The sequence below is a fragment of the Lodderomyces elongisporus genome, chromosome 2 (genome assembly GCF_030384665.1).
Source record: "Lodderomyces elongisporus chromosome 2, complete sequence".
Lineage (NCBI taxonomy): Eukaryota > Fungi > Ascomycota > Pichiomycetes > Serinales > Debaryomycetaceae > Lodderomyces > Lodderomyces elongisporus.
In genome coordinates this window covers 1,125,625-1,151,289 of record NC_083674.1, presented here as the reverse complement: position 1 = coordinate 1,151,289, position 25,665 = coordinate 1,125,625, and the positions used below count along the sequence as shown (strand labels likewise).

At 34.5% G+C, this 25,665-nt stretch overlaps 6 protein-coding genes across 6 annotated transcripts; 2 read left to right on the top strand and 4 right to left on the bottom strand. All coding sequences in view use genetic code 12, as the record gives it.

Annotated features, from left to right (window-relative positions):
- Positions 1-310: 310 nt before the first annotated feature.
- PVL30_001738 (uncharacterized protein) lies at positions 311-712 on the bottom strand (the record flags this gene model as incomplete). The annotated part of the gene is made up of 2 exons (XM_061119252.1): positions 311-510; positions 676-712. The coding sequence occupies 2 exons, from the start codon at positions 710-712 to the stop codon at positions 311-313; spliced, it is 237 nt and encodes a 78-aa protein (XP_060975235.1).
- A 9,672-nt stretch (positions 713-10,384) lies between these two features.
- PVL30_001737 (uncharacterized protein) lies at positions 10,385-11,776 on the top strand (the record flags this gene model as incomplete). Its single annotated transcript, XM_001526883.2, has 1 exon — positions 10,385-11,776. The coding sequence occupies one exon, from the start codon at positions 10,385-10,387 to the stop codon at positions 11,774-11,776; it is 1,392 nt and encodes a 463-aa protein (XP_001526933.2).
- Positions 11,777-18,439: 6,663 nt separating this feature from the next.
- PVL30_001736 (uncharacterized protein) lies at positions 18,440-19,976 on the bottom strand (the record flags this gene model as incomplete). Its single annotated transcript, XM_001526882.2, has 2 exons — positions 18,440-19,696; positions 19,971-19,976. The coding sequence occupies 2 exons, from the start codon at positions 19,974-19,976 to the stop codon at positions 18,440-18,442; spliced, it is 1,263 nt and encodes a 420-aa protein (XP_001526932.2).
- Positions 19,977-20,006: 30 nt separating this feature from the next.
- Positions 20,007-21,299, bottom strand: BTN1 (battenin CLN3 protein; the record flags this gene model as incomplete). Its single annotated transcript, XM_001526881.2, has 1 exon — positions 20,007-21,299. One exon carries the CDS (start codon positions 21,297-21,299, stop codon positions 20,007-20,009), a length of 1,293 nt encoding a protein of 430 aa, XP_001526931.2.
- Positions 21,300-22,976: 1,677 nt separating this feature from the next.
- Positions 22,977-24,080, top strand: ARO4 (3-deoxy-7-phosphoheptulonate synthase; the record flags this gene model as incomplete). The annotated part of the gene is made up of 1 exon (XM_001526880.2): positions 22,977-24,080. One exon carries the CDS (start codon positions 22,977-22,979, stop codon positions 24,078-24,080), a length of 1,104 nt encoding a protein of 367 aa, XP_001526930.2.
- A 196-nt stretch (positions 24,081-24,276) lies between these two features.
- Positions 24,277-25,140, bottom strand: PVL30_001733 (uncharacterized protein; the record flags this gene model as incomplete). Its single annotated transcript, XM_001526879.2, has 1 exon — positions 24,277-25,140. One exon carries the CDS (start codon positions 25,138-25,140, stop codon positions 24,277-24,279), a length of 864 nt encoding a protein of 287 aa, XP_001526929.2.
- Positions 25,141-25,665: the final 525 nt, after the last annotated feature.

Sequence of the window (25,665 nt, the reverse complement as noted above, 5' to 3'; positions counted from 1 at the left end):
CGTGTATTATTGTTGTTTCCGTATAACCCATTAAACAAAGTTGAACTTTATTTCCATACTTGACAAAATAAATAATTAAACAGTTTTTCTGGTTTTCTTTTCTTTTGTTTTCTTTATTCTCATTAGTATTATTATTATCTGATTTCAACTTGTCTCTGGGCCATTTTTCTTTTCTCGATACATTTATTTGTCTAGTTGGAGTTTTAGTCCTGGACTCTAGTCCCAAATGTCTTTGTTTCTTTATTCTTTTTTTTTTTTCTTTTGGTTGTCAGATTTACCAAATATTCATCCATTGGTGACTCTCAATACACTAGTGTTTTTGTTGCGCTTTAGTGTAATTGTCCAATCTCTCCTTCAATGCCAAGTACTGACACTTGTAAAACTCATCTTTTGTAGTGTTGCAGAATGAGGTTCCTTTATCGAGACACTTATAGTAATTGATCAAATGAGCAGCACATTTGTCTCTGTTGAAAAAAGGCACATTATGTTCATCCAATTCCTCTTGTGATGCTATAGGTAAAAAAAAGTTAGTATACAAATGTTTCCAAACTCAAAAAAAGGTTTTAAAAAAAATATAGAATATGGAAAAGGAAAAAGAAACGTAAGAAAAGGAAATAGAAAATCCCCACTTTGCTAGTGGACAATTATATAAATAGGTATATTTAGGCAACATACGTATAGGAGGGTATGTATAGCTTTCTGAACTTCCCATTGTAGTGTGTTTGTAGTAAGGTTAATATAAATATTGGTGGTAAAGTTTGATGCTGGTTTGGTTTCGTATTGGTTTTCAGTTTTTCAGTTTGGGTTCGCTTTGAAATATCCACACACACACACACACACACACTGTTTCGCTGTGAGACTTTTTGGTGAATCTAATTTTTTTTTTGTAATTATTTCTTTTGACCCGAAGTAGGTGCTACCATGTGGACACTAGTTGCGAAAGATCGAGGAGATACAAGACATATATATGTATGTAAATATATATATAAAATGATTAGTAAAAAAAAATCAGAGTAATAGAGTGAGACTATAGGCATTTGTAGTTAATTGTCGAAAGAATTGTATGATCTCAAAGAGTCAATGAGCTCAAGCAATTCAGTCAAGAGTTAGAACAAGTACACTGAATGTTTTTTTTTCTTCTGTTTTTTTTTTTTTACTTTGCCTGTTTGCACTTCAGATAAGTCTGTGTTGCATAAATGCATTAGCAACAAAACCTCGCTTTTGCTTTACCGTTTTGTAATCAACTGTTGATACTGCAAGATACGGGTATTACAAAGTCCGAGTGGAAAGTGCCCCCTAATTTGTTTTTCACTTATTTGCTCAACTATACATCAGCAGTTTTCTATTTTGTCAAGCAATTGTTGTAGTGGTTTATGAAGTATATTGTGATAAATTTTAAAGGTTTCTAATGCTTTAATGATATAATAGGTTATAATATAAAAGGAGAATAAACTTAAGTAGGAGAAAAAAAAAGACATTTGAGCACGTGATCAGCAGCCAAGTGTTTCATTCAATGTTTTAAAATTTTGCAGTATTTTGCAGACAAATTATTTATATCAGGTTTCAAATCATTTTTCTATAGCTGTAGCTGTAGTTGACTCTTTCTTTTTGATATATAAAGAGTAAATCTATAGTATATGTGTAAATACACTAGTATTTTCAAGTGATCTATTAGAGTTGTAGCAACTTTTGCAAATCTGACCAACGACTCCGTCTCTACCAATCTTTACTAAAGGTATGAATAGCAAAGTTTATAAAGAAAACGACATTCAAATAATGCTTTATTTAGATTTATTCCCCTACCCTCCTTCCAACTCCACTATCGAACAATGCTAATGAGTGGAAATTGGAAAGAAAGAAAGAAAGAAAGAAAGAAAGAAGAGAACGAACTAGAATAGATTAGAGTAGAAAATAATAAGAAAAGAAAAGGAGGAGGAGGAGGAGGAGGAGGAGGAGGAGGAGACATCAAGAGGAGAGAAGACAACCTAACAACAAGGACATAGGATCAACGTTGTCCAAGCAATGGATGCTAAAATACAATTCTTTCTTTCTCTTTAGTCCACAAAACGGGAAAGCATTTAGCCCACCACTGTAATCTTCCAGAGATAGTCTTGTAAACGCAATCATAAAATCTTTTTTGTAAAATGTAGAATGCTCATAACCACATATGTTGCTAACAGGTTGCCAAAAATAAAATAAACTACAAAATAAAATAAAAAAATATAACCCAACCATTCGTCACAAGAACGACCAAAAGAGAATGCGTGTCAGTTAATTATTGTCTGTTTTATTGTCGGTGTAATAGTACTAACTCTAAAGGTTTTGTATTTCTGCAATGGTTTGTTATTCTGTTATTTCCCTTTCCCTTTTCCTTATACAATTTTTTATTTTATTTGTTTACACAATTTTACCGTGATAACTCAGTGTGCATGTGATAATCTTACAATTTTGCAAATGTGCAGATTTGCAGACTTACAGATCTACAGATTCATCTCTTTCCAACCCTGTTCTTCCATCATCAAAATAAATCTGTCCCTCCTCCTCTTCTTTGCTTTTTTTTTTTTGTCTTTTTGCTTTTTGCTTTTTGCTTCTTCTTCTTCTTCTGTTATAATATGTTACTCGCCTCGTCACGACATTAGTAAGGTTGTATGATGCACAAATAACACAAGAGTCTAGATGCACTTACTCTAAATTGTAGTTGTTTTTTAAGCTTTTGTATTTTTGAAAGAAAGAGAAATGGAAGGAGGAGAATTTCTCAGTATTTGATTTACTCTCCTTGACTTCCGCCCCCCCTCCCCCTTCTCTCATGCTTTGCCTCGTTTTGAGAGTTAGAATGAAATAAAGCAAAAAAAGGTTAAGGAACAAGTTCATAAAGAGAAAGCACATGAGTGCATGTTGTTGAGAAATGTGTGAAACTTTGATGAGGAAAGGCTTTTCCTTATCTCGTGGATAGGATACTCTATTAATAGTATCATCTGACATGCATTGGCAATGGGGGTGGTTAGGGTACAATAGGGTATGAGGTTTTGATAACAACCACACTATTGGGTCAAATTCAAATTGTAAAGGAAATGGGAGAAAATGTAATAAGGAAAGAAAAAAAAAAAGAAAGGGTAGGTCATGATTGGATATGCTCCTAACCCTTTGAAATTTCATGTAGGGGAAGAAGCGCAAATGATCAAAACAGACAAGCAACAACAAAGAATATATTAAAGGGATAAAAAAAAAGGAGACAAACAAATGAGGATTGGAATGGAGAGAGATAGAGAGACAACATGTGTGTGTGTGTGTGTGTGTGTGTGTGTGTGTGTGTCTGTGTGTGTGTCTAAGTGGATGCCTATATCTATTTGTGGGAAATATGTGGCGATTATGATTTGAAGTTGTAGCTCCAATTTTTTTTTTTTTCATCCAATTCCTTTTTGTTGTTTATTTATTTGCAATGGTAACTAAAAGTTATTGGTTTTTGTTTTGTTTCTTTTGGCTCCCACTTCTTCTTCAAGTTCATCTGAATCAATTGATGTGGGTTTGTTATTGTCGAGTAATCTGATTGAAAATTAACACGTGCCCAGACAAGAAAAAACTTTGAGCTTTTGAACCGTGGCTCCTTCCTTGCACACACACAGACTCTCTCTCTCTCTCTCAAATACATAAAATACAAAAAAAAAGCGCAAGTGAAAAAACAAGAGCTTAAGAACAAGTGAACAAGTGAACAAAGGCTTAAGTGCTAAGGACAACTTGACAATTTGGCAAAGTGTGTACAAATATTTATACAAAGAACGTAGCAATTCTTGCACGAACTTTCCATATGTTAATCTTTTTTTTCTTCTATTATCTTGAATCTCATACTGTATTTTTTTTTTTTTTTTAAATTTGCATTTGCTTTTGCTTTTGCATTTGCCTTTGCCTTTGCCTTTATTGATTTTTATATTCTTTTTTTTTTCTATTCTATTTTCATTCTTACTATTGTCACTTTACTCTTTATGTTTAATCTTATCTGCATTTGATGAAAAACAATCCAACAGTGATCATTTGTCAAAAAAGAACGAAAAAGAATGGGCAAGCACCACGTCTTAGTTGGTTGTATTCCTTTTACTGGTCAAAACAAAACAAAGCACTCAACAATACACAACCGAAAAAAAATAAAAAAATAAAAATGATAGAATGAACTCGAACCAATATTACCAATGGTGCAGTTAGAATTTCCAAGACAAGGTTCCATTGCAGTATGTCACAAACACCTTTATACATTACCACTTTACACCCACTAGCACACACACCCCCCCTCGTGACCCTGGTTATAGATTGACTCAAAAAAGTACAAAAGGCATACAACGCCATACAAATGAAATACAAAGCCAAAGCTAAAGCCATAAAAAAAATAAAGCAAAAGAAATTGGAGAGAGAGAAAGAGAGGATTGGACAATATAAGCAGATAGGACCTCGTAAATGCAAAAAAAAAGGGAAGAGAAAGAAAAAAATGGAAGGAACATTAACAACAAGAGAAGATTAAGAATTTCAAAGGTACCATCCAACATGAAATTGATGTACCATTCCAGTTTCTTTCTGTTATACTTCTGGGAAAGTGTACACCCCCAACAACTCTTCCCTTCTACTTTTAATTCTACCTCAACACTGTTTGCCCCCCGTCCTCGTCTCCACTTCGGAAATGTGCCATCAATGTATTGAGATATTATATCTCAGAAATATAATATTTAATTAGTATTAATTTTATTTTTCATTATTATAATTACTTTTTTTTTTTGGTTTTTGTTTTTTGATAATGTATATGCGTAAAGCTTATTAAGCCGGGGAGGAAGTAGACAAGAAAGTAGACATGAAAGTAGGAAGGAAGGAGTAAAGTGGCATAGTAGAGGAGGGGGGCGTTTTTAAGAAGAAGCTTGTTTCTTTTCTCTTTAGTTTGAGAAAGAATACAAAATTATATGAAATTAATGGATTTGTATATTTGTTTATTGGGAAATTGGGAAATGGTCCAGAATCTCGATAAACTAATACTCCCATTAAAGCTTGTACAAGCCTAATCTCTAATTTCAATTCAATCATCTTGTAATGTGACCAAAGACACGAAAGGGAGCCCGGCAATAGCGGATTAGTTGATCTTCAAACCAATTTCACTTCTATTCTATTATAACCTTTTTTTTTTTGTTCTTTTTTTCCTTGGTTTCAATCTATTAAAATTGATTACACGATTTTTTGACAGCAAGGGCAATAGTGACTAAATGTGCTTGTTTAAGTGAGTGTTTGTGAGTGTTTGTGAGTGTTTGTGAGTGGCTTGGTTTGTTGATATCTTTACTTTTTTCTAATAGAGAGTAAACACAATAGAATTTGTAACATCGTGCTAAATCTGTGTTGTTGGAAACTTTCTTTCTTTTTCATTTTTTTTGTCATTCTTGATGATTGGGTAGAGATCTATTGTTCAATTTGTATGTTATATATATATATATATAGCTTATCTAAGCTATCTGCGTTATCTGCGTTATCTCCAGTGCTCCCAACTACAAAACAACAAACTACAAGCAGCAAACTACAAACTACAAAAGTAAAGGGTCGATCCGATTGTATAGTAGTCGACAACAACACAAGTGTTTAACGAGCTCGGATCTTTGCAAAAGTTTTTGAAAAGGTATGGTAGTGCACACATCATAGTCAATAACAAAAGATAGAATGAGAGGTTGAACATAATAAAACTTAATTGATCTGGTGCAGTTGCCTATTTGGGTTATAATACTTTCAGTTCACTTTATATCTCTTTGACTTTTAATTGTTGTTATTATTATTATTATTATTATTATTGTTAGTACTAGTACACATATATAAATTTTTCTTATTGGGTTGTATGTTGTTCTTGTCTAGCCTTTTTTTTTTCAAAACACTCCAACAAAAAAAAAGGAGAAGAAAATACAAATGAACATGAACATGAACATGAAAGACTGTTAATTTAAATCAAGTGTTGTACTCTTGGATTACTCTTGTAAACCTTTGTAAACCTTTTTAAAGCTTGAGAAAACCTTTGTTTCCTCTAATATCTACAACCACTTTAGTTTGTACCCACACGCGGCTATCCGGAGTATCCAGATTGTTTTGACGTTTTTTTTTTTTCCTTTTCAACTAAAATATATGTGCTTGTCATTCACATATACTTGCTTAGATGTTTTTTCTTTCTTTCATTTTTTAGTTTAAGCATAAATGTTTATTTTTCTTCTAAATTTATTAAAAGAAAAGCCAAAAATAAAGTAGATCAGAACAACAGAACAACAGAACAACTATAGAGAGAAGGGGAGATGGTGATGCCAATGGTGGTGGTGGTGGCTAAAGTGGAACGGATCAGAAGGAGGAAGAAAGGAAAAGAAAATGTTACATCTTGTATGCTTCACCCAACTCCATCCCCTTTGGCCAAACAAGTGAGTACTTTGCGAGATTGTCAAAACATTTGTCGAAACGTTATCGAAACATTGCTGAAACATTATTGAAACATAATCGAAACTAAATTTCCAACTGCTTTGTTGCGTGTATATTACTTTCCTTTCAATCCTTTTTTTTTTTTCAAGTCACCAACATGTTCTCCTACAATTTTGTAAATCTCTAACACACTGAATTGTTTCAGCTTTAGTTATAAACACAACCGTCATCTTGTATCAGTAAAACAGATTCTTCAGGGTGTTGATACAGATGTAACATTGATTTAAAACTACAAAAAATATAAAAATAAAAAATAAACTGAAAAAATAATAATAAAGGAATCAAAAACCAAGCAAAATTCAAATACCAATACTACTTGATAAAAGCCAAACCATAGATGTGAAATAAAGTTTTAAGCATTTTGCCAATTTTATAATTAACTCTATTATCCTCCCTCCCTTGTATCACTGAAGCCAAAAGCGAAACAAAAGAAGAAGAAGAAGAAGAAGAGGTTCCTCCCTATTATTTGTGTCTTAGGCTATTTAGAGGGCAGAAAAAAGAAGAAGAAACTAAAAATGATGCTAGATTCGGCTATACAATTCGTATATGTGCCAATAGCGATTCGTAATGCGTTTTTTTATAACTACTTTTTCCATTGTAAACTCCTTCCTTTTTTTGTTAGGAAAAAAAAAAAGAGAACGGATATTAATAGAACACATAAGTAGATAAAGTGATAAGACTAATGTTGACAAATCGAATGATGTTGAAAGTGGCTTTTCCTTTCCTCCTTCTCCCTCTTCTTTTTCTGCTACTTCAATTTTCCTTCGTCAAAGAAGAACAAGAGACGATAATAATAGAAATTACTCGAAACTCGTGATTCCTAGAGGGAGAAGAGCGCAAATGAAAAATTATTATTATAATAATACTAGTGGTGGTAATAGTAGTGGTAGTAGTAGTAGTAGTAGTATCGGTAGTAGTTGCTGTAGCTTGTTCAGCTTCATAACCAGTGGTGGTTGTGGTTAATGCCTTTTTTATTTTTCTTTTCTTTTCTTTTTTTTTGGTTGGTTCATAACCAAAATGTGCTATAAACTGAACCAAGTAAAAATATAATATACATCAAGAGCAATAAGCAAGCGATTGCAATGACCAACTATGGTCATTATTCAATTAGCAAGACAGATGAAGCAGAGGAAAGGGAGAGTAATAGACAAACTCAAAAGGTGGGTTTATAACAACAAACATTGCATTTGAATTGATATCCACGGTTATATTGTTTTCAAGGTTCCATAGGTTCAACCTTTTTGTATTTGTAATTTAGTTTTTTTTTATTTTTTTTGGTCATCGTCTTCTTCTTTTTCTTTTCTTTTTGATAATGACTACTTTTTTATGGTTATGTATATTCAAGATCCTCTATCTTTATTTTCATTTTTACTTTTATTTTTGTCTTTTCCTTTCTTTTCTTTTGGTTTTTGGTTTTTGGTTTTTGGTTTTTGGTTTTTGGTTTTGGTTTTGATTCTCAGTAGTACATTTTTCTTCTTTCTTATTTGATGGTTAAGCAATGATTAATATCACGAGGTAGAAAAGTGGAGACGACCAAACTATCTGACGATGGCAAGAGCAAGAAGGGGAAGAGGAGGAGCAGGAGTTGGAGAAGAAAACCCCTGCAAGAAAAAGTAAACAAAAACAAAAACAAAAACAAGACAAAATTGCAAAATTGCAAAAAAGAAGAAAAGTAAGAAAAGAAATAAAAAGGGGGAGGAACGGACAAAGACCTCATCACTTCCATCTGTCTTCTTATACATTGAGTTTAGTATAGCTGTGCTTTTACTGGTATGGATCTTACATTCTATTTCTCTCCTTTTTTTTTAGCATTCTGCTTGCTTGCTTGCTTGTTTGCTTTTAGCTTTAGCTTTAGCTTTAGTTAAACAGTCTAGTTTTAAATCGGGTTTAGTTGTATGTGTGAAATGGATGATGCATGTAGTTTTTGGTCAACAATCTATGAGAGGAAAGCGCAAAATAACAATACATTTTAGAAAGTGATAAATGTTTTATCTTTATTTATGAATTCCTTTGATTTTGATTATGATTTGGTTCCTATTGTTCATTATTCTTTCTCTCTTTTTTTGTTAATTTGAAAAAAGTGATATTGAAAATAAGATGTTGGAGAAGAAAAGGAAAGAAAAGAAAAGAGGAGACTTTGGGTAAGAGGGAAAAGTGGTATGAGCATGATATTTGCAATTACGAACAAAGGGAATAAGGCTTATTCTGACAACACACAGACTAGGCAGAGAAGTGGAGTGGAATGAAGGACAGAATGTGTTTATCAAAAAAGAAAGAAAAAAGGAGGAACAAAATGAAGAAGATAAAGATAATGGAGAGGAAAAGTATATTTCTTCTTTTCTTCTTTTTTTTTTCTTGATAAATTGTATTCAATGCTTTTTTAGTCCATCATCCATCCATCTTTACGCCTCATCGTCAGTAGAGTGGTAACTTTCCACCACTCCAAACCAAAAAAAATGAAAATAATAAAATAAATGAAATATCCAAAGTAGAGTTGAAACTGAAATTGGAATAAGAAAAAGGATGAATGAATTTGTTGGACCAAGACTTTAAAATCCAATCTACACAAGTAGAGGAATTCCATAATAAAGAGAAGGAAAGAGAGCAATGGAGAAGACGGGTGTAGCAGGAGTTAATGCGACTAACCGTAAAGCGCATAAAACCAGAACCAGAACCAAACATAATAAAGACAAAGTCAAAGTCAAAGTCAAAGTCGTAGCCTAAAAACCTTATAGATGCATGAGGATTAGCAAAGCTGTACAAAGACAAAGACAAAGACATGAAGGAAAAATAAAAGAAAGAACTCTTGAAAAAACCTTTTGATACCTTTTTTGATACGTTCTAGATGAAATACTTTGTTTCTTTTAAATGTTATCTCTCTTTATTTTTTTTGTATTTCTTTTTTATTTTTTTTTTGTATTTCTGTTGATTAACATTTTGGGTAGGTGAAAAGGAGGGGTGAATTGGAACAAGAGGTTTTGCATCACAAAGAGAAAGAAAAATTTTATCTTTTTTTTTTTATTTTTTGAAATAAAACAATAAACACAAAACCAAACTGCACAGCGCTCTTTTTTAAATTCTGTTACATTTTGCAGATACTTCTTCTTTGAGTTTGTCAACTTTTTTTAATTTTTTTAATTTAATTTAATTTATTTCTGCAAAAACTTATCCAAAGTTAAATTATTGAAGGAAACAGCCTTTATGGCTATTGTACTTTGAGTGCACCTGTGTTATACAACTCCATACTCTTGTAACTCTTGAAAAATATAGTAGAGTTAAAAATCAATCAATACAAAAAATAATAAAAAGGTAATAAAGAAAATAAATCAACATTGTGTGCATTGTCATAGTATGCACCAGGCATTCATTCATTGATTTATTATTCCCTGTGGTTGAACTCTAAAATTTTATCTGGGTGTATCAGAAAACCCTCAGCTTCCTACAGAAATGCAAGTTTCGAATATTTATCTCATGCTACTGATTTGAAACCAAGGGAATGGAAGCTGGTTTGCAATCCGCAAAATAAATACATACACACACTCCTACACAGACATTAGGTACCTTGTATGTATATATAAATATGTTTCTATATATATATATATATATATATATATATATAGGACCCCATTTCCCTCCTTGTAGCCAACAAAAACAACTCCATTTTCAAAAAATTGCCATCCTACGATTTCCTTTTTTTTTTCTTCAATCAATCAACTGACATAAAAGAACTTTAATTCCTTTCCTCCTTCCATCCTCAACCTCTCTTGTGATTTTGGAGTCTTGTTCTTTGTTTGTTTGTTTTTTTGTTTATTTGTTGTTCTGTCTTTTGAGTTCCACACCCATACTATTTTGCATTGTGATAATCACAATAATAGTAATAATTATAATTAATATATTTCACACAGCCATGACTACCACTGCTTCAACACCCATAAAACTACCATCCATCAAAGAACTCACCCAGAGACCACCATTCGCCATCTCTGCTACTAGCTTAATAGCACACCAACATCACAATGACAGAGTATTGCCAAGTCTAGTGCAAGCAACAGCAGACTCATCAACAAGTCCATTGGGTAAATTGCAACCGCACCAGAGCACGCTAACTCCTTTATCAAACTACACATTTGCAGCCACCAATAATAACACCAACAACAGAAACAACACCATTACTGCTAAAGGTGTTGCACCAGCAAATGCTGCTAATGCACCAATAGCTGTCTCGTCCAAAGTACACTCTCCTGCATTATCTGAACACCAGAACCCACACTTTACTACAAATACACCCAGAGTTCACAATGGACCAACAATCCCTTCAATATCTACACTAGCACAGTCTCACCAGCAACCGCACCATTCGTACAGCCCGAGACCACAACCACAACCACAACCACAACCAAACTCACAACCACAATCGAGAAACACTTCTGTATCTGTAAGTCCCGTGTTTCACCCAATCCATCATTCACCCCATGCATTAGCACCACCATTACCACAAGAGCACGAACACCAACAGCACCAACAACAGCACCCACAACAACAACACCAACAACCATTGTATCCTCAATACAACTACACTCCACAGTACCACTTACACCAAGCCTCTGCCACTCCAGTCTTTCATCTTCCTGCAGAAATTGTCAATAAATCCATCAATGTTTGCCATCGTTGTGGGACCACAGAGACGCCAGAATGGAGACGTGGTCCAAAAGGGGTACGTACCTTGTGTAATGCTTGTGGTTTGTTTCACGCAAAGTTGGTTAAGAGGAAAGGTGCTGCCGTAGCTGCTGAAGAAGTATTGAATAACAGAGTAACAAAGGGTAAGAATGGCAGAAGAATCAGCATAAAGAAACACTTGATGAATGAAAGCATCAAGTCAAAGTTGTTCAATAGCGGATTGAACAATGTCAATGGAGTATTGCCACAGCACCACCACCAACAACAACAACAACAATTTGCGCCAGTACCAGCACCAATTATACTGGTACCTCAATATTATACTGCGCCTCACGGTATGCTTCCACCACAGATGAATACAAGGCCAATGCCACCAATACAACAACAACAGCAATCACAACAATCACAACAATCACAACAATCACAGCAGCAGTTTCAACACCACCAGTTTAACCACCACCACCAACAGCAGCAACAACAAGAACAACAACAACAACCACAGTATATGGTTAATTCAAGAAACCACATCTCATTACCACCGCCAATCATACCCCCGATCAATACAACCTATGCGTCTACTACGACTACTACTTCTGCTTCTTTACCTTTACTCCGTCCATAGACGTATCCTATTTGTCCAAACCATTTTTTTTTATACTTTATCATCATCATTATCAATAATTTTGTTAATTCTACAACTAGATACAAATACTGCTCTCTTCAATTCATATTTATTATCATTATCCTCATTACTACTATTATATATAAGAATCTATTAGGTGTTTAAAATACTTTTCTAAATAGTGAATAAAAACGTCAATTTTACTTTTATTGATACTTTCTAACTGTAGTATAGAGAAACACCGTTGTAGCTAGAGCAAAAAAAGAGAAGAAAAAAGACAAACAAACTACGATGATATACAAGGTACTTTGGCTTGAGTTTGTCTTTTGGTAAAGCACAGGTGGAGACCGAGTAGAGTGGTGTAGAGTGGTGTAGAGTGGTGGGCCCAGTAGTTACGAGAGTGCGTGAACCAGGCAAAGAATAGGGTTAGTGAAGAGGAAAAGGGCTAGCAACCCATATACTCCTCCTACTAGCCGTTTTCAATGTTTTCAGTGTTTTCTTTGTTTTTCTTTGCTTTTCTTTGTTTTTCTTTGTTTTTCCTCAGACGATCTCCATATCCCTTTGAAACGAGTCAAACAATCTTATCGATAGTGTAAAGTAGCAACATTAGTTAGATTGTGACCACCAATATCGGGGCACGCAACCCGGGTCCAAGATGAAGTAGATATTTTTTCTTTTATTCTTTTTCTTTTATTCCTTTTCTTTCATCATCATGTATGTAAACATTATTCTTTATAGGTACTAAGTATGAATAACACACAATAAAGTACGAAAATTAAAGAGTCTGGTATAGAACCGTCACTTAACCTGTAAACAATACTTGGCTAGAACTGCTCGTCAAAGAATCATATCAACAAGTATTTTTTTTTGCCCTTTTGCCCTTTTGCCCTTTTGCTCTTTTGCTCTTTTGCTCTTTTTCTTCCCTGGATATTCATGTTCATGTTCTATTTCTAATTGGTATATATGTATTTTCTTTTAATTTTAAATTTTTTTGCCAAAGTTGCAGCCATTCAATTTTCGTTTATATTTTTTAAAATCTTTTATTTTTATTTTTATTTTAATTTTTTTACATTTTGTTTTGTTTCACAAAAACAGTTTTCTTTTTCTCTTTTTTTTTTTGTCGAGCATTTTAAAAAGTCTTGGCTTCCGAATAGAAAATAAAAAAAATAAGAAATTTTTTTTTCTTTTTTTTTTTTCTCAAAGGCAATTAAAATCCTCATTGGCAGAGTACAAAAAATAGTACAGTTGGTAGTGCCAGTAACAGTATCAGTAACAGTATCAGTATTGCTATTGCTGTTACTGTTGCTAATCTTTGCCCCTCTTTGCCTCTACTTTAAACTAAATATAACCGGGCATTAGACCCAAAATAAAGCCGATGTTTTAAATTTATAGAGAGGGAAAGAGGAAGAGAGTAATTAAAAAAAAATAGAAATAAAGAATGGAGACACAAATTTTGCGTTTAATAGCGTTGCAACTATATTGTTGCTTATGCCAAAGTGAGTACACGTAAGGCGTAAGGCATAAGGAGGTATAGGAAGATTAAAAGAAAACAGAAAACAAACAAACAAACAAACAAACAAATAGAACATTGTATAGAGTGGAGTTGTTGAGCTGACTACCTACCTTACATACCAGCAACCTTGGGTACTAAGATATGTGGCAACGATCTGTTAGTTAAGTTACAAAACAAAAAGATATAGAAAGGTTTCTTTGTTATTAGAAGTAATATTAGCAAGAGTAGTAGTAGTAGTAGTAGTAGTAGTAGTAGTAGTAGTTGTTGTTGTTGTTGGAAAAGTTCGGGTATTACCAGGATAAAGCAAAGCGTCTGCATTATTACTAAAGAGATTTTCATAACCAGTACAGTAAAGCCAACCGCCTTTGCTAAAAAGCAAAAAAAAAAAAAAGAATCTCCTCTTTTCCCCCTCTTTACCCCTTCCATCTTCCTATTGGAAATGATCGATTGATCTGACAATCTAGTGATGGTTAACAATAAGTTTACAAACGCAGACATCCAATGCAAATAGTTGTAACCAAGACAAAAGCAGAATTTTTTTTTTTTTTTTTTGGAAAATAGAAAGTCGCAAGCAAAAACTAAAGAAATTAATAATGTTAAAAAGAGTATCTTTGCAATAATAACCAAGAAGCAGAAATCAGTATAGTGATACTAAAATTAATTAAAAAAAAAGAAACAGAAAAACAACAACAACAACAACAACAACAACAACAAGAAACAGAAAGTTGGACTGGGCTATCATCAAAACTTGACTGCAGTGTCAGCGGAAATGTGACCAAGTGAACGTTCTAATTTTCAATTCATTTAGTTTGCTTTAGTATAATTTAGTATAATTTCGTTTCATTCTCCAAGTTATCCTGTTTTTTTATTTCAAATTAGAGTAAAATTCGAATTTGTATAGCAAGATAATTAACCTTTTGTCCCTCTGTTTTTTCTCATCACCTCACTGCACCTCCCCCCCACTCACTCACTTTTAATTCATTTCACTATACCGCCTGTCATAATGCTGAAATATGCAATGTCCATCCTCAGAGAAGAAAATTTTAGGTGGTATGGAAGAATTGAGACAATATATTATAAAAAGTATTAAACTATTTTAAAAAAATAAGGTAAGAAACACAGAAGTGGAATATTGAACTGAAAAAGGAAAAAGATGAAATTTTGCAATAAAGATTTCATCAAGGCGAAAGATAAAAAAAAAACAAAAAGGATTATCAAGGCTTGCGCTTGCACCAACATCATCATCATCAACAACAACAACAACAACAACAACAACAACAACAACAACATTGCAAAATAGAATTAAACGCACACAAAGCATAGACGAAAAAGAACAAAAAAAAAATAAAATAAAAAAAAAAGAGGAATATGAATGTGAAGGAAAAGAAGAACTAAAATAAAGTGTTCTTCTTCTGCACACCCCCTGCCTTGTTCTGCCTCTATTTACTTTATATTTAGTTTAAATTTTTTTCTTTTTATTTTGATTAGTATTCTATCGCCAAAGTATCCTTGAATCAACAGTGTTATGCACAAACTGGAAAGTTAAAGAGAAGGTGATGGTGGTAATGGTGGTGGTACTTTTAGTGTTAGAGGAAGACAAAGAGTAGAATACTCAAATAGTGAATTTGCAATTATTTACAAATCAATTCTCTTTGTTAATTCCCAACATTTCTCTCTCACTCTCTCACTCTCTCTCACTCTTTATCTTTGTGCAGCACATCATAGCAAACCGCTACTATTGTTACAAACCAAGTATGAACTGATAACTAACTACAGATCTCACATGGATCTCGGGCATAATAATAATAATAGGCAAAAAAAAAACAAAACATTAGACGATAACAGGGTTTCAATATAGGTTGGAATTTTTCTTACTCTAGTGAGTAACAATTGACCCTCTTACTATTGACGATTAGTTATTCTGTTTGTTTGGTTCCCTTTCCTTTCTTTTCTTTTTTTTTTTTATTCGTTTCTCCTCCTTTGACTTAAATTTTAAGCCCTAGACCTATATTCCAAGAGAAAGAACATGAAATACCTCGAGAAAAAAACTGCTGATTTTCAGGTGCGTGGGTGGAGTGGGGGACTCATAAGAAAACTTAGTCTCCTTATTTGTTTCTTTCCTTATTTTCTTGTTTTCTATATTTTTTATTCTGGTAAGATTGTCCATCCAGCAATCTAACATTCAGTTGATGTGGTGGCTCGAAACCCATACCCTAATTAGGACAACAAGTATGCAGTACAAAATTGAAGAATGAAATGAAATATTGGTACTGAAAAAAATTGGAATGGTAAGTAAGTGTGGGTTAGTCAGTGAGTAGGTAAGTGTGGGTGAGTGGAGGAAGCGGGGTGTGGCGAATTAACGGAAGAAGAAAAGGAATTAAATGCTATGGAATGTGGCGAATGAGTACTCTATTCCGTTTTTGTGAACTCGTGAACTCGTGTATTTGTTTATTCTCAATTTCCAATTTCCAATTTCCAATTTCATATTCAACTTCATTTTCACTTTGATCATCTTCTTTTCCATGCACAAGACGGATATTGCGCATGGAAAAGCCTGATGGAAGCTTTGTACAAGTTGAAAGACAGCAGACGAGGGAACACAAGCAGAAACAGAAGCAGCAGCCGGGCAGAAGGTGGTTTTAGCTATGTTGCAGCAACTAATGACCCAGAGATCTCATAACGGAAATGTGCATAGAAGTACAATCCAAATGAGGTTTATCCTACTTTACTTTTACATTTATTGTGTTTGTGTTTTGTGTTTTTTTTGTCATGCTATATAACACACAAAAAACAAAAATAAACACAAAAATAAATAAAAAAATAAAAACAGAGGAGAAAAAGAGAAAGAAAAAGCGGGAATAAAACTGCACAAATTACTCTCGGCTTAAACCACTCGCCTCGGCCAGATCGACGTTTCACATACTTTCACTTACACCACCACCACCCACCCACGCCTCCTTTCCCCCCCCCCCCCCACTCTTCGGTCTAGAATATCTGCCGACAACGACGACAACGACTACAAAAAAACAAAAAAAAAAAAAGATACCAGGAGATAATAAAACATAAAGCTACCTTAGAGTTAGTGCCGACAAAGATATTCTCACAAGTTATCTGATCCGAAGACAAGGTTATACGGATTCAAACAGCCAACAAGAGAATCGAAAGTATCTTGCCATTCTACACAAGAAAAAAAAACAAAAGATTGGTGACGGCATATCCTATTGAAGTACCTTGTAACTGCTGTTTTTCTTTGCTGTTCTTTTTTTTTTTTTTAATATTATTTTGTTTGTTTATTTCTCTTCTCTTTTCATGGTTCTTAGGGTTAAGCAATATATTGATCTTAGATGCATCTGGCTAACAATCTCGTATTGCCCCAAAAAAAAAAAGGAACACCAACTTTGCTCCATACCTTATCCTAAGTTGCTTTTTCCTCTTTGTTTCTTTTTTTTTTGTTTTGTTTTGTTATTTTGCTTTTGGATCTCTCCCTTTCTCTCTCTACCTAGCAATTCTTTATCGCCTTGACCTTCCTTCGTCTCACTTGGCAAATCTCCAAACCAACCAAATCCTTTTATTCAATCGTCAGAGTTGCGCAGATCAGTTGTGCATTTTCTCTTTACATGCTTTGCTTTGTAAAAGGCAAAATATGTATAGCCACTTGTTTTGCCATGCTGTGGCTTTGCTATAAAAATATATATATATATATATATGTATATTACTTACTTTTTTTAATTCTTTACTTTATAAGTGTAATTTTGTTGGCAGTGCTGTTGGAACAATAAGCATCCTTTCAGGTAAAGTATTCTCCCGACCACTGTGAAACTATCAAGAAAATCTCTCTTTTTTTTTCCTAACCCTAAAAGTTTAACATTACACGCCATACCTGATACAATCGACCTACCCTGGCCAAGTCATAACGAAGAAAGTAAGAAAAAAAAAAGAGAGAGAGAGAGAGAGAGATTGTCTTCTACAATCATACTTTACTTAGTTTGTGTGCTACTTTTATTGTTTATTTTCTTTTTTCTTTCTCTAATTCTGTATACGTTGTTCCCTTTTATAAAATTTGAGGTTTTTTTTTTTTCTTCAAGTATATAGAAATCCACCAATTCTTCTTCTATACCATTTTTTGTTACTGTAGAGAGGAGTAGATTCATTACACCTTTTGCAGAGGTGTGGCAACTAGTACGCATACAAGAGACACTGCTCTTCATTTTGTATTTTCTTCCATATGGGTCTTTTATTTTCTTTATTGCCGATTGTGCACTCCAATGACGATCGATGATCTAAATCTGAATATCAATACAAACCTTATAGAATACACAAGGAATAGCACAAGGAATAGCACAAGTCATAACACAAGGCGATAATGCTACTCATACACAATGCGCTATGTGATAAGATTGCATGTTGATAATTTGCATTTGAAACCAATGAAACTTTTCTATATCACAAGCAAAAAAGATTACCCATAATCGAAAAAAAATTAGAAGATTTATTCAATTAATTAATTAATCAAAAAAAATATATGAGGAGAAAATAGAAGTTAAAACAAAAGTGTTTACATGCAACCGAGTGTTAAAATAGACGATTGCTAATAGTGTCAAAGAAATCATAGGTTAATTGATTATCACACTTTACTCTTTGTTGTTGTTCTTTACCTTTCTCCCCCCTTTCCGTTTGCCCTTAAATTTATTAATCTTGCTGGTGCATAATCCGTTGGTAACTAGGATTAATAAGGAGGGGTGAGTTCTGTATGACTAGAGAAGTTGGTGATTGATTCAACAACTAGTGGAAACTAGGGGAAAGAAAAAAATGGAAAAATACCATAAAACTACCAAACAAAAAACAATAAAGGATTTAAATCCACTAGTACTGAAATATTGGAGTTTGAAGCAAATAAAGAAATCCTTTAGATTTCTAATCCTTTCTCTCTATCTATCTATATATATATATATGTAAATGTATATGCGTTTTTTTCACAATTTGCACGGATATACATCTCAACCCCATAACCAATGCTTCAGTCGTGAAATTGAATCTCTATTGCTATGTTTCTTTGAAACAAACACCTTGTTAATAAGCTTCTTTTGTAATAACCTTACTCTTCAATTGTTTCTATTTTTCCTTTATAAATATCTTTCTATACCCACTCTCTAATCGGTGCTGACTCCATTTTTCTCAAGCACCAGTTTCACGGCATCCTCCACATTGTCAAATACTCCAACAGTGGGCTTGGCAACTATATAATCCCAGTCCTCATCCTTGTACACACCAGTTCTCAACAATATTGACTCCCATCCATGATCGTTGGCTCCCTTTATGTCTGACTCAGGATTATCTCCAACCATATAAATCTTCTTAAACGGACTCGACTCAGGTACCTCGCCAAGTAATGGCAATATTTGCAGGTCAGTTTTCAACTCGTTATTGGTTAATCTGCTGCGCCAATCTATTAACACGTGGTGTGCAAAATCATACTGCAATTTAAATGGCTTACCCATAATCAACGACTGAAGGTTTTCCAGAGGCGATAACCTATTTGTATGATTGTACAACGACTCAGTAATAATTCGAAACGCACCTTGGCCAAACCTTGGGAGCGGATAATCATTGGCATAGACATAATCATTGTTACTAAACAAAATAGGGACGGCCGGTTTACTTTTATCCTTGACATCCTTGAAATTTCGCTTAACTCCATTGAGTTCACCATTTTGCGAATTAAGCACATCCTGCACAATTTGAATGTCAGATGACATGTCTCTAGGATCATTAAACACCAAGATGGCATCAACCGGCTTGCTCAAATCCACATCTCTGGAATATTTGGCAAAATCGTCCTCAGTGTACATTGAGTGTGGCGCAACAGCCCTATTTGCCCTGACAATATCAATCGGCATCACCACATCCTTGAATCCATAGTCATATGCAACATGACGTGCATTGTCACCTTTCCCACCAACAACAAGCACACGTTGGAAATTTTTATCACGCGTGAGTGCCTTCATTGGTGTGTGACTTTGCACAACTTGCAATGGCGATATGGGTAAAGAACACTTCGTAATCTCTGTTACTTCGTCAGCCTTGGCTTTTTCAGATATACCACCACCATTGGTCATTAGAATGTAAGGAACCTTTTTGCGATTGAGTAGCTCAAGAGCCGAGCGTGCTTGTGGAATGGGCTTCTTGCCTCGGAAAAGCACTCCGTCGATATCAAAGACAAATGCGAAATCATGAAACTTGCGGCGTGCTAATGTGGAAACACTGAATGATAGGGGCAGATTATTGTATATTCGCGATGTGAAAACAGTTGGCCTTGTAGCAATCATTATTATTCTTTGTAAAGATTTCGCTTGGTTATCGAATTCACTAGCAAAGTTCTTTTGATGTATGGAAATCTCAGAGTGTAACTATAAAATGATTTCGAAATCGAGAATCTACACGCAAAAACAAACAACCAACCGAGATAACAGCAAAAATTCAAAACTCAAAACTCAAAAAAAAGTTAAAAATAAAAAAAATAAAAAATAGAATAAGAAAATGAATTAAATAAATATGGATTAATATAAAATAAATATAAATATACGTAAGCAAATGTGATACCAAGTTGCAACTCATACTCGATCAAGTATAATACATTTGGCCTTCCAACCAAAAAGAAAAGAAAAAACAACAATCAAACACAACCATCCAAATAAATTAAACCGCAACAGAATCTGCCTATACTGATCCGCCTTTTAAACACCAGTCTCTTCCTCTATCGACTTGCAAATTGCACAACTTGGTCTCCAACCACCAATTGACTAATCCGGCTAGCACAATACCCAAGCTATCGCTAATACTTACGCTCCCCATACTAAACTCTCTCTGCGCCCTAGGGACCTGCTCGCCAACAGAAATAAACGTATTGACATATGCAAAGCCTCCTAGTAAACCTTCGTAGAGTATGAGCATTAACAATGGCCATATACTATAAAAGGGCAAATCGTAAAGCGATTGCAATATAGTAATCATAACATTGATGCCCTGCAATAGGGATAACAAATATAAGCGTCGAATTCGAATTCCAAAAGTGGCAGATGAGCGGGAAATTAAAACTCCCAATTGGTAAAGGAATCCATAAACGACGTAAATGTCTCGATAGCTGGAAAATAACCAATGTGGCAATGTTTCCAACGGAAATAAAAGTGTAGGTGAGATACCTTGATTAATAACATATTCTGAAAAGTACACGGTGGTTAATGGGACCATAAAGGGAATAATCAATGGCTTTATTCTCTCAAATGTATAAGTAATATGCGACATCAATGATGCTGCAGATGAAAATTTCAAATCATTGCTTTGTAAATCAAGAGCCGCTTGCGCCACGTCGTATTCAGTTCCTGCTTCACCAGCTCTTATTTCTGTTCCATCATTTTCAAAATCATCTATGGATGATTGGAGTTCTTGATACTGGTCCGAATCAGGCTGGGGCAAAAAGGTAAAATAGGTCAAGATAAACCCTGCTGGTGTCATTGCAAACACCAACAATACAAGCCACGCGGGCATTCCAAGAATGTTGGTCATGAGCATAAACAAAAAACTGCCAAATAATCCAGCACCACCAGTGCCACTGGAGAATCCGCCAATGGCTTCTTCGCCATAATAATGCGTTAGTTGCAAGAAACTGACTTCGCCCATACCAGATGAAAACGATGCAAGCATAATCCCCAATATCTTGACTGCAATAGCCAGGGGTGAGCTTAATGAGATTAAAAGCATCCCTCCGCTGGACAAACAAACCAATGACCATATTCGCGTTCTGTACGAAATCATATGGATGAAAAAGGGTGCAGTTAACTTGAATGCAAACGACGGGACAACATCTGCCAAAAGTACAGTTGCCTTGGGCGTTGCAGAGCCCACGAGATCAATTGCTGCTGATAGGATAATGACATAGAGAATATTGTTTAGTAGACCAAATGTAAAGAAAGATATGAATATCTTTCTTGTGTTGATAAAATCGATAATCATTGGAGAAAAAAAAATTAGATAGATATATAACTTTGCCCCGTACTCAAGGCTTGACGTGTTTTTGGTGCTAGTATAGAATTATCAATAGATAGTTTTGTTAGTTTTCTTGAATGATGTCAGATTTGAAAAGATGCAAGGATGGGAAGCCATAGAGAAGTATATATATATATTTCTCTATGAATATATACAGATATACATCAATTCAAATGGAAAATAGGTTTCGTGAGATCGACATTGTTTACAAATTCAATTGAAAGAGAGCAGAAACCATGGATATAGAAAATAACACCTGAGTATATAGATTCACACTCACTACCATATTAGGCAATCTACGATCTGCTTTACACTATATTGCGGCAAGAGTACTTAAAAAAAAAAAGGAATGGAACAAAATGTCGAGACAACGAATTTTTGTTGCCGAAAGGAAAGACGTCATTGATAATTTATTCTCTTTGCATTTTCTCTCTCTTCTGACGATTCCGGTTCATTAATAGCGATTCAGCTTTATACCCACATGGGAGGTGAGGGGGGGTGAGATAAGGAGGAGGAGGAGGAGGAGCAAGTAGACAATGTGTAAATATATTTACGTGAAACATCAAAATATACTGGAAGATTATTTCCCCAGTTATATTTTTTTTTAGCACATACATCATACTTTGATAGAACACTACATGTGTTGCATCAACTACCTATAAACTCACTTGGAGTAGTCGAGTGTGTCTTTTCCTTTACCTGCTCTCGTCCCGCCTTTTTCCCTCCCTCCTCATCGCTGCCCTCTTCTCGCCCCACCACTCTCCCCCCCCCCCCCCCCCCCATTTTTTCGTCTTCGTTTCTGTTTTCTCATTAGCTATCCACAACTAGTATTATTATTGTTACTTTCATTACTACTACTACTACTACTATTATTATTATTATTATTATTATTATTATTATTGACATTATTTATAATTTTTCTGGGGCAGATTCTTTCTTTGTATATTATTCGAAACAATCATCTCCAAAGAATCTAGATGACTTCAGGTGACATTGAAATCTCTCTGTCCTTGACTTCTGTTCTTTTCTCTTTTTTTTTTCTTTTTTTTTTTGATGAAATTTATTATTTTGTTTTCATTCTACATCTCATCATGTCCTTTGGTATGAATTAAAAGTGGAGTTTCCCTTTAATCTACATAAATGTGTCATCAAATGTAACAAGATGGCAAATATTGGAAACACACTGGGTAAAAACAGACTATACCACTGGTCTTGTTTTAAAAAAATTATTTAAGCGAATTAGTCATAACCTCGTGCAAACCTCCACTGACTCATTGCACCTGTATATGCACAATATAATTCTTCGGAGTACAAAAAGCAACTACAATTTCTGAGTTTCCAAATTTTCCAAAAAAAGTTTTTTTTTTTTTTTTTTCGTTCAAATTTTTTCTGCCGATTTTTTTTTTTTCACTTTTGCATCTCAAACCAACAGGTGCAACGAAACAAGGAACCAGTGGAAAAGAAAAAACAAAAAAAAAAGAAGAGGACCCAACTACATCTTCATCTATTTCTTTTACTTTTGAATTTTTATCTTCATTTTCATTTTTTTTTTTTGGCAAATTTTTGGTTCTATCGGTTCTTCTACAGCCTACCAACCCTTTTTCTTTATATATTCTTTCTTAATATTTTAACGACTCATATATTATGAGTAAGACTCCAATTCCTTCCGAATACGACGACACCAGGATTTTGGGATACGATCCATTAATATCGCCTGCACTTTTGCAGCACGAAATCAGAGCTAGCGCAGAGTCATTGGATGTGGTGATTAGAGGCCGTTACGAGTCGGGCCAGATCCTCAAGGGTAAAGATGACCGTTGTTTAGTCATTGTTGGCCCATGTTCGATTCACGATACCAAAGCCGCTTTGGAATACGCTTCTCGTTTAAAGAAGCTTAGTGAGGAGTTGAAAGATGATTTGTGTATTGTTATGAGAGCATATTTGGAGAAGCCTAGAACAACTGTTGGCTGGAAAGGTTTGATTAATGACCCCGATGTGGACAATTCATTTGACATCAACCGTGGATTAAGAATTTCCCGTCAGTTGTATTCAGACTTGACCCTGTTGGGTTTACCTATTGGATCCGAGATGTTGGACACTATTTCACCACAATACTTTTCAGATTTCCTTAGTTTCGGTGCTATTGGTGCCAGAACCACTGAGTCGCAGTTGCACAGAGAGTTGGCATCTGGTTTGTCATTCCCTATTGGATTCAAAAATGGTACCGATGGTGGTTTAACCGTTGCATTGGATGCAGTGCAAGCAGCATCGAAAGGTCACCATTTCATGGGTGTGACAAAGAATGGTACTGCAGCCATTACCACTACAAGGGGTAATGATGCATGCTTTATTATCTTGAGAGGTGGTAAAAAGATTACAAACTACGACGTGGAGTCAGTTAAAGCTGCCAAGGAGGCAATCAGCAAGTCGACTGATCCAAACATCAAGCTCATGGTTGATTGCTCGCATGATAACTCACAAAAGGATTATAGGAATCAGCCGAAGGTGTTGAATGAAGTTGCTGAGCAGATCAGTAATGGTGAAGATGCTATCATTGGTGTGATGATTGAAAGTCATTTGAATGAAGGTAAACAGTCGATGCCACCAGCTGGCCAAAACAAGGAGGTTTTGAAATACGGAGTCTCAATCACAGATGGATGTGTTGGCTGGGACACTACAGTTGAGTTGTTGACTAAATTGAGTCAAGCTGTGCAAGCAAGAAGACGTTTGAAGAAGCAAAAGGTTTGAAATTTGTTTTCTTTTTTCTCCTAAAGAGGAAGAACCCTGAGAAGGTGTAAAGAAGAGAAGAGTAAGTGAAGAGAGTAAAATTCAAAAACCAATAAATAAACTGTATGTATTTAAGTATAAGAAAAAAAGTTAGAGCAACTTGTTTGATATGTGTTATTTTTTTGGAATGATTTATTTTTTTGGACTCTATTTTCTATTACTCTTGATGCAATTGGGTGCTTTGCGTGATTCTTTCAATTGTCCATGGTGCACTTTGTAGCAATATCCGTTTAATTTCTTGGTTCAGTTTGGGTTTTTTTACATCATCTGCAATCTCATTTAAAAAGTTGGTAATATAGGGATTTGTTATTGCGTAAGAATGTTTTTTTGCAAATGGGTTGCGCTTTAGTTTCTTACTCTTCAAGTTTGGGCCAATGCCATACCAATCCTGTGCAAATACATTGGCTGCATGTTGTTTTTCGCTGTGGTCCAATTCTTTGAAATACTTTTGCTTTGCCTCTGTACTGAGATGGCTTGGGTTTGGTTGATTCCCCAAGTACACAACATTATCCAAGTTGAAAGCTAGTGCCTGAAGTAAGTGCAACTGGGTAAATCTGTACGACTTGAATTCAAATCCGGTTATGGTGATTTTAGTAGGATACCTCTTGTGAAGCTCGTAAAAACGGCACATGGAGAACAAGACATTTTCAAAAGAATCCCGTGCATAAACCTCTGTGGCAATTCTACTCTGTATACTTTTAAATTCACCTCCAACCAAATCTTTATTCGTCTTTGTATCTTTATTAGAATCGATTAGAGAAAGATCATTTAGTAGTTGGTGATATGTAGTTGCTTCTGCTATTTCACCAGCCTCTCGTTTAGTTTCACCTCCAGAAATAATCATGAATGCGGCAGGATCGGCCTCGAGTTCCAGGTATGCTGTGGAAAGATGCTCGATAAAACATATATGGTCATTTCCTTCAATTTGAAATGGAGCCAAGTGCCAATTGTCTCTGTCACGTGGGTTTCTTCCTTTCCAGATGCCATGACATGGTACAATGATTAAATGTGTTGAAACCATGCTAGTTGGAGATTTTGAAGCATATTTGCAGTTTATACTTCAACACTTCAACTATAGAATCTCGAAAGGAAATTGAATAAAATCAAAAAAGAGAAAAAAAAATAAATAAAAAAAAGGAAAAGAAATAAAAAAATAATAACTGAGACAAAAGTGTAGCATAAACTTTGAAATCAAAAAGAATGTAAAAAAAAAAAAATGATTCAATAAACTACAAATAAATACTTTATAGATTGGTTGGTGATAATAGAATTATAAATTAACATATTAGCTACCAGTATATCTATATATTTCTATTCTGGCCAAAGAAGAAAAAAACTAAAATTAGTAAAAATTAACAGAGTTGCCGTTTTGCCATGTTGACCTATTAGTTGTTTCAGGTGATGTTAAAATTAAAGGCCATAAAGAGTCACGTGATATAGTGAAATCGGAACTTTATTACTCCGGCTATGGGACCGATAGTGCAAACAGAAGAAAAAAAAGAAATTAAAAAAGAAAAAGGAAAAAAAAAAAAAAAGAAAAGAGTGG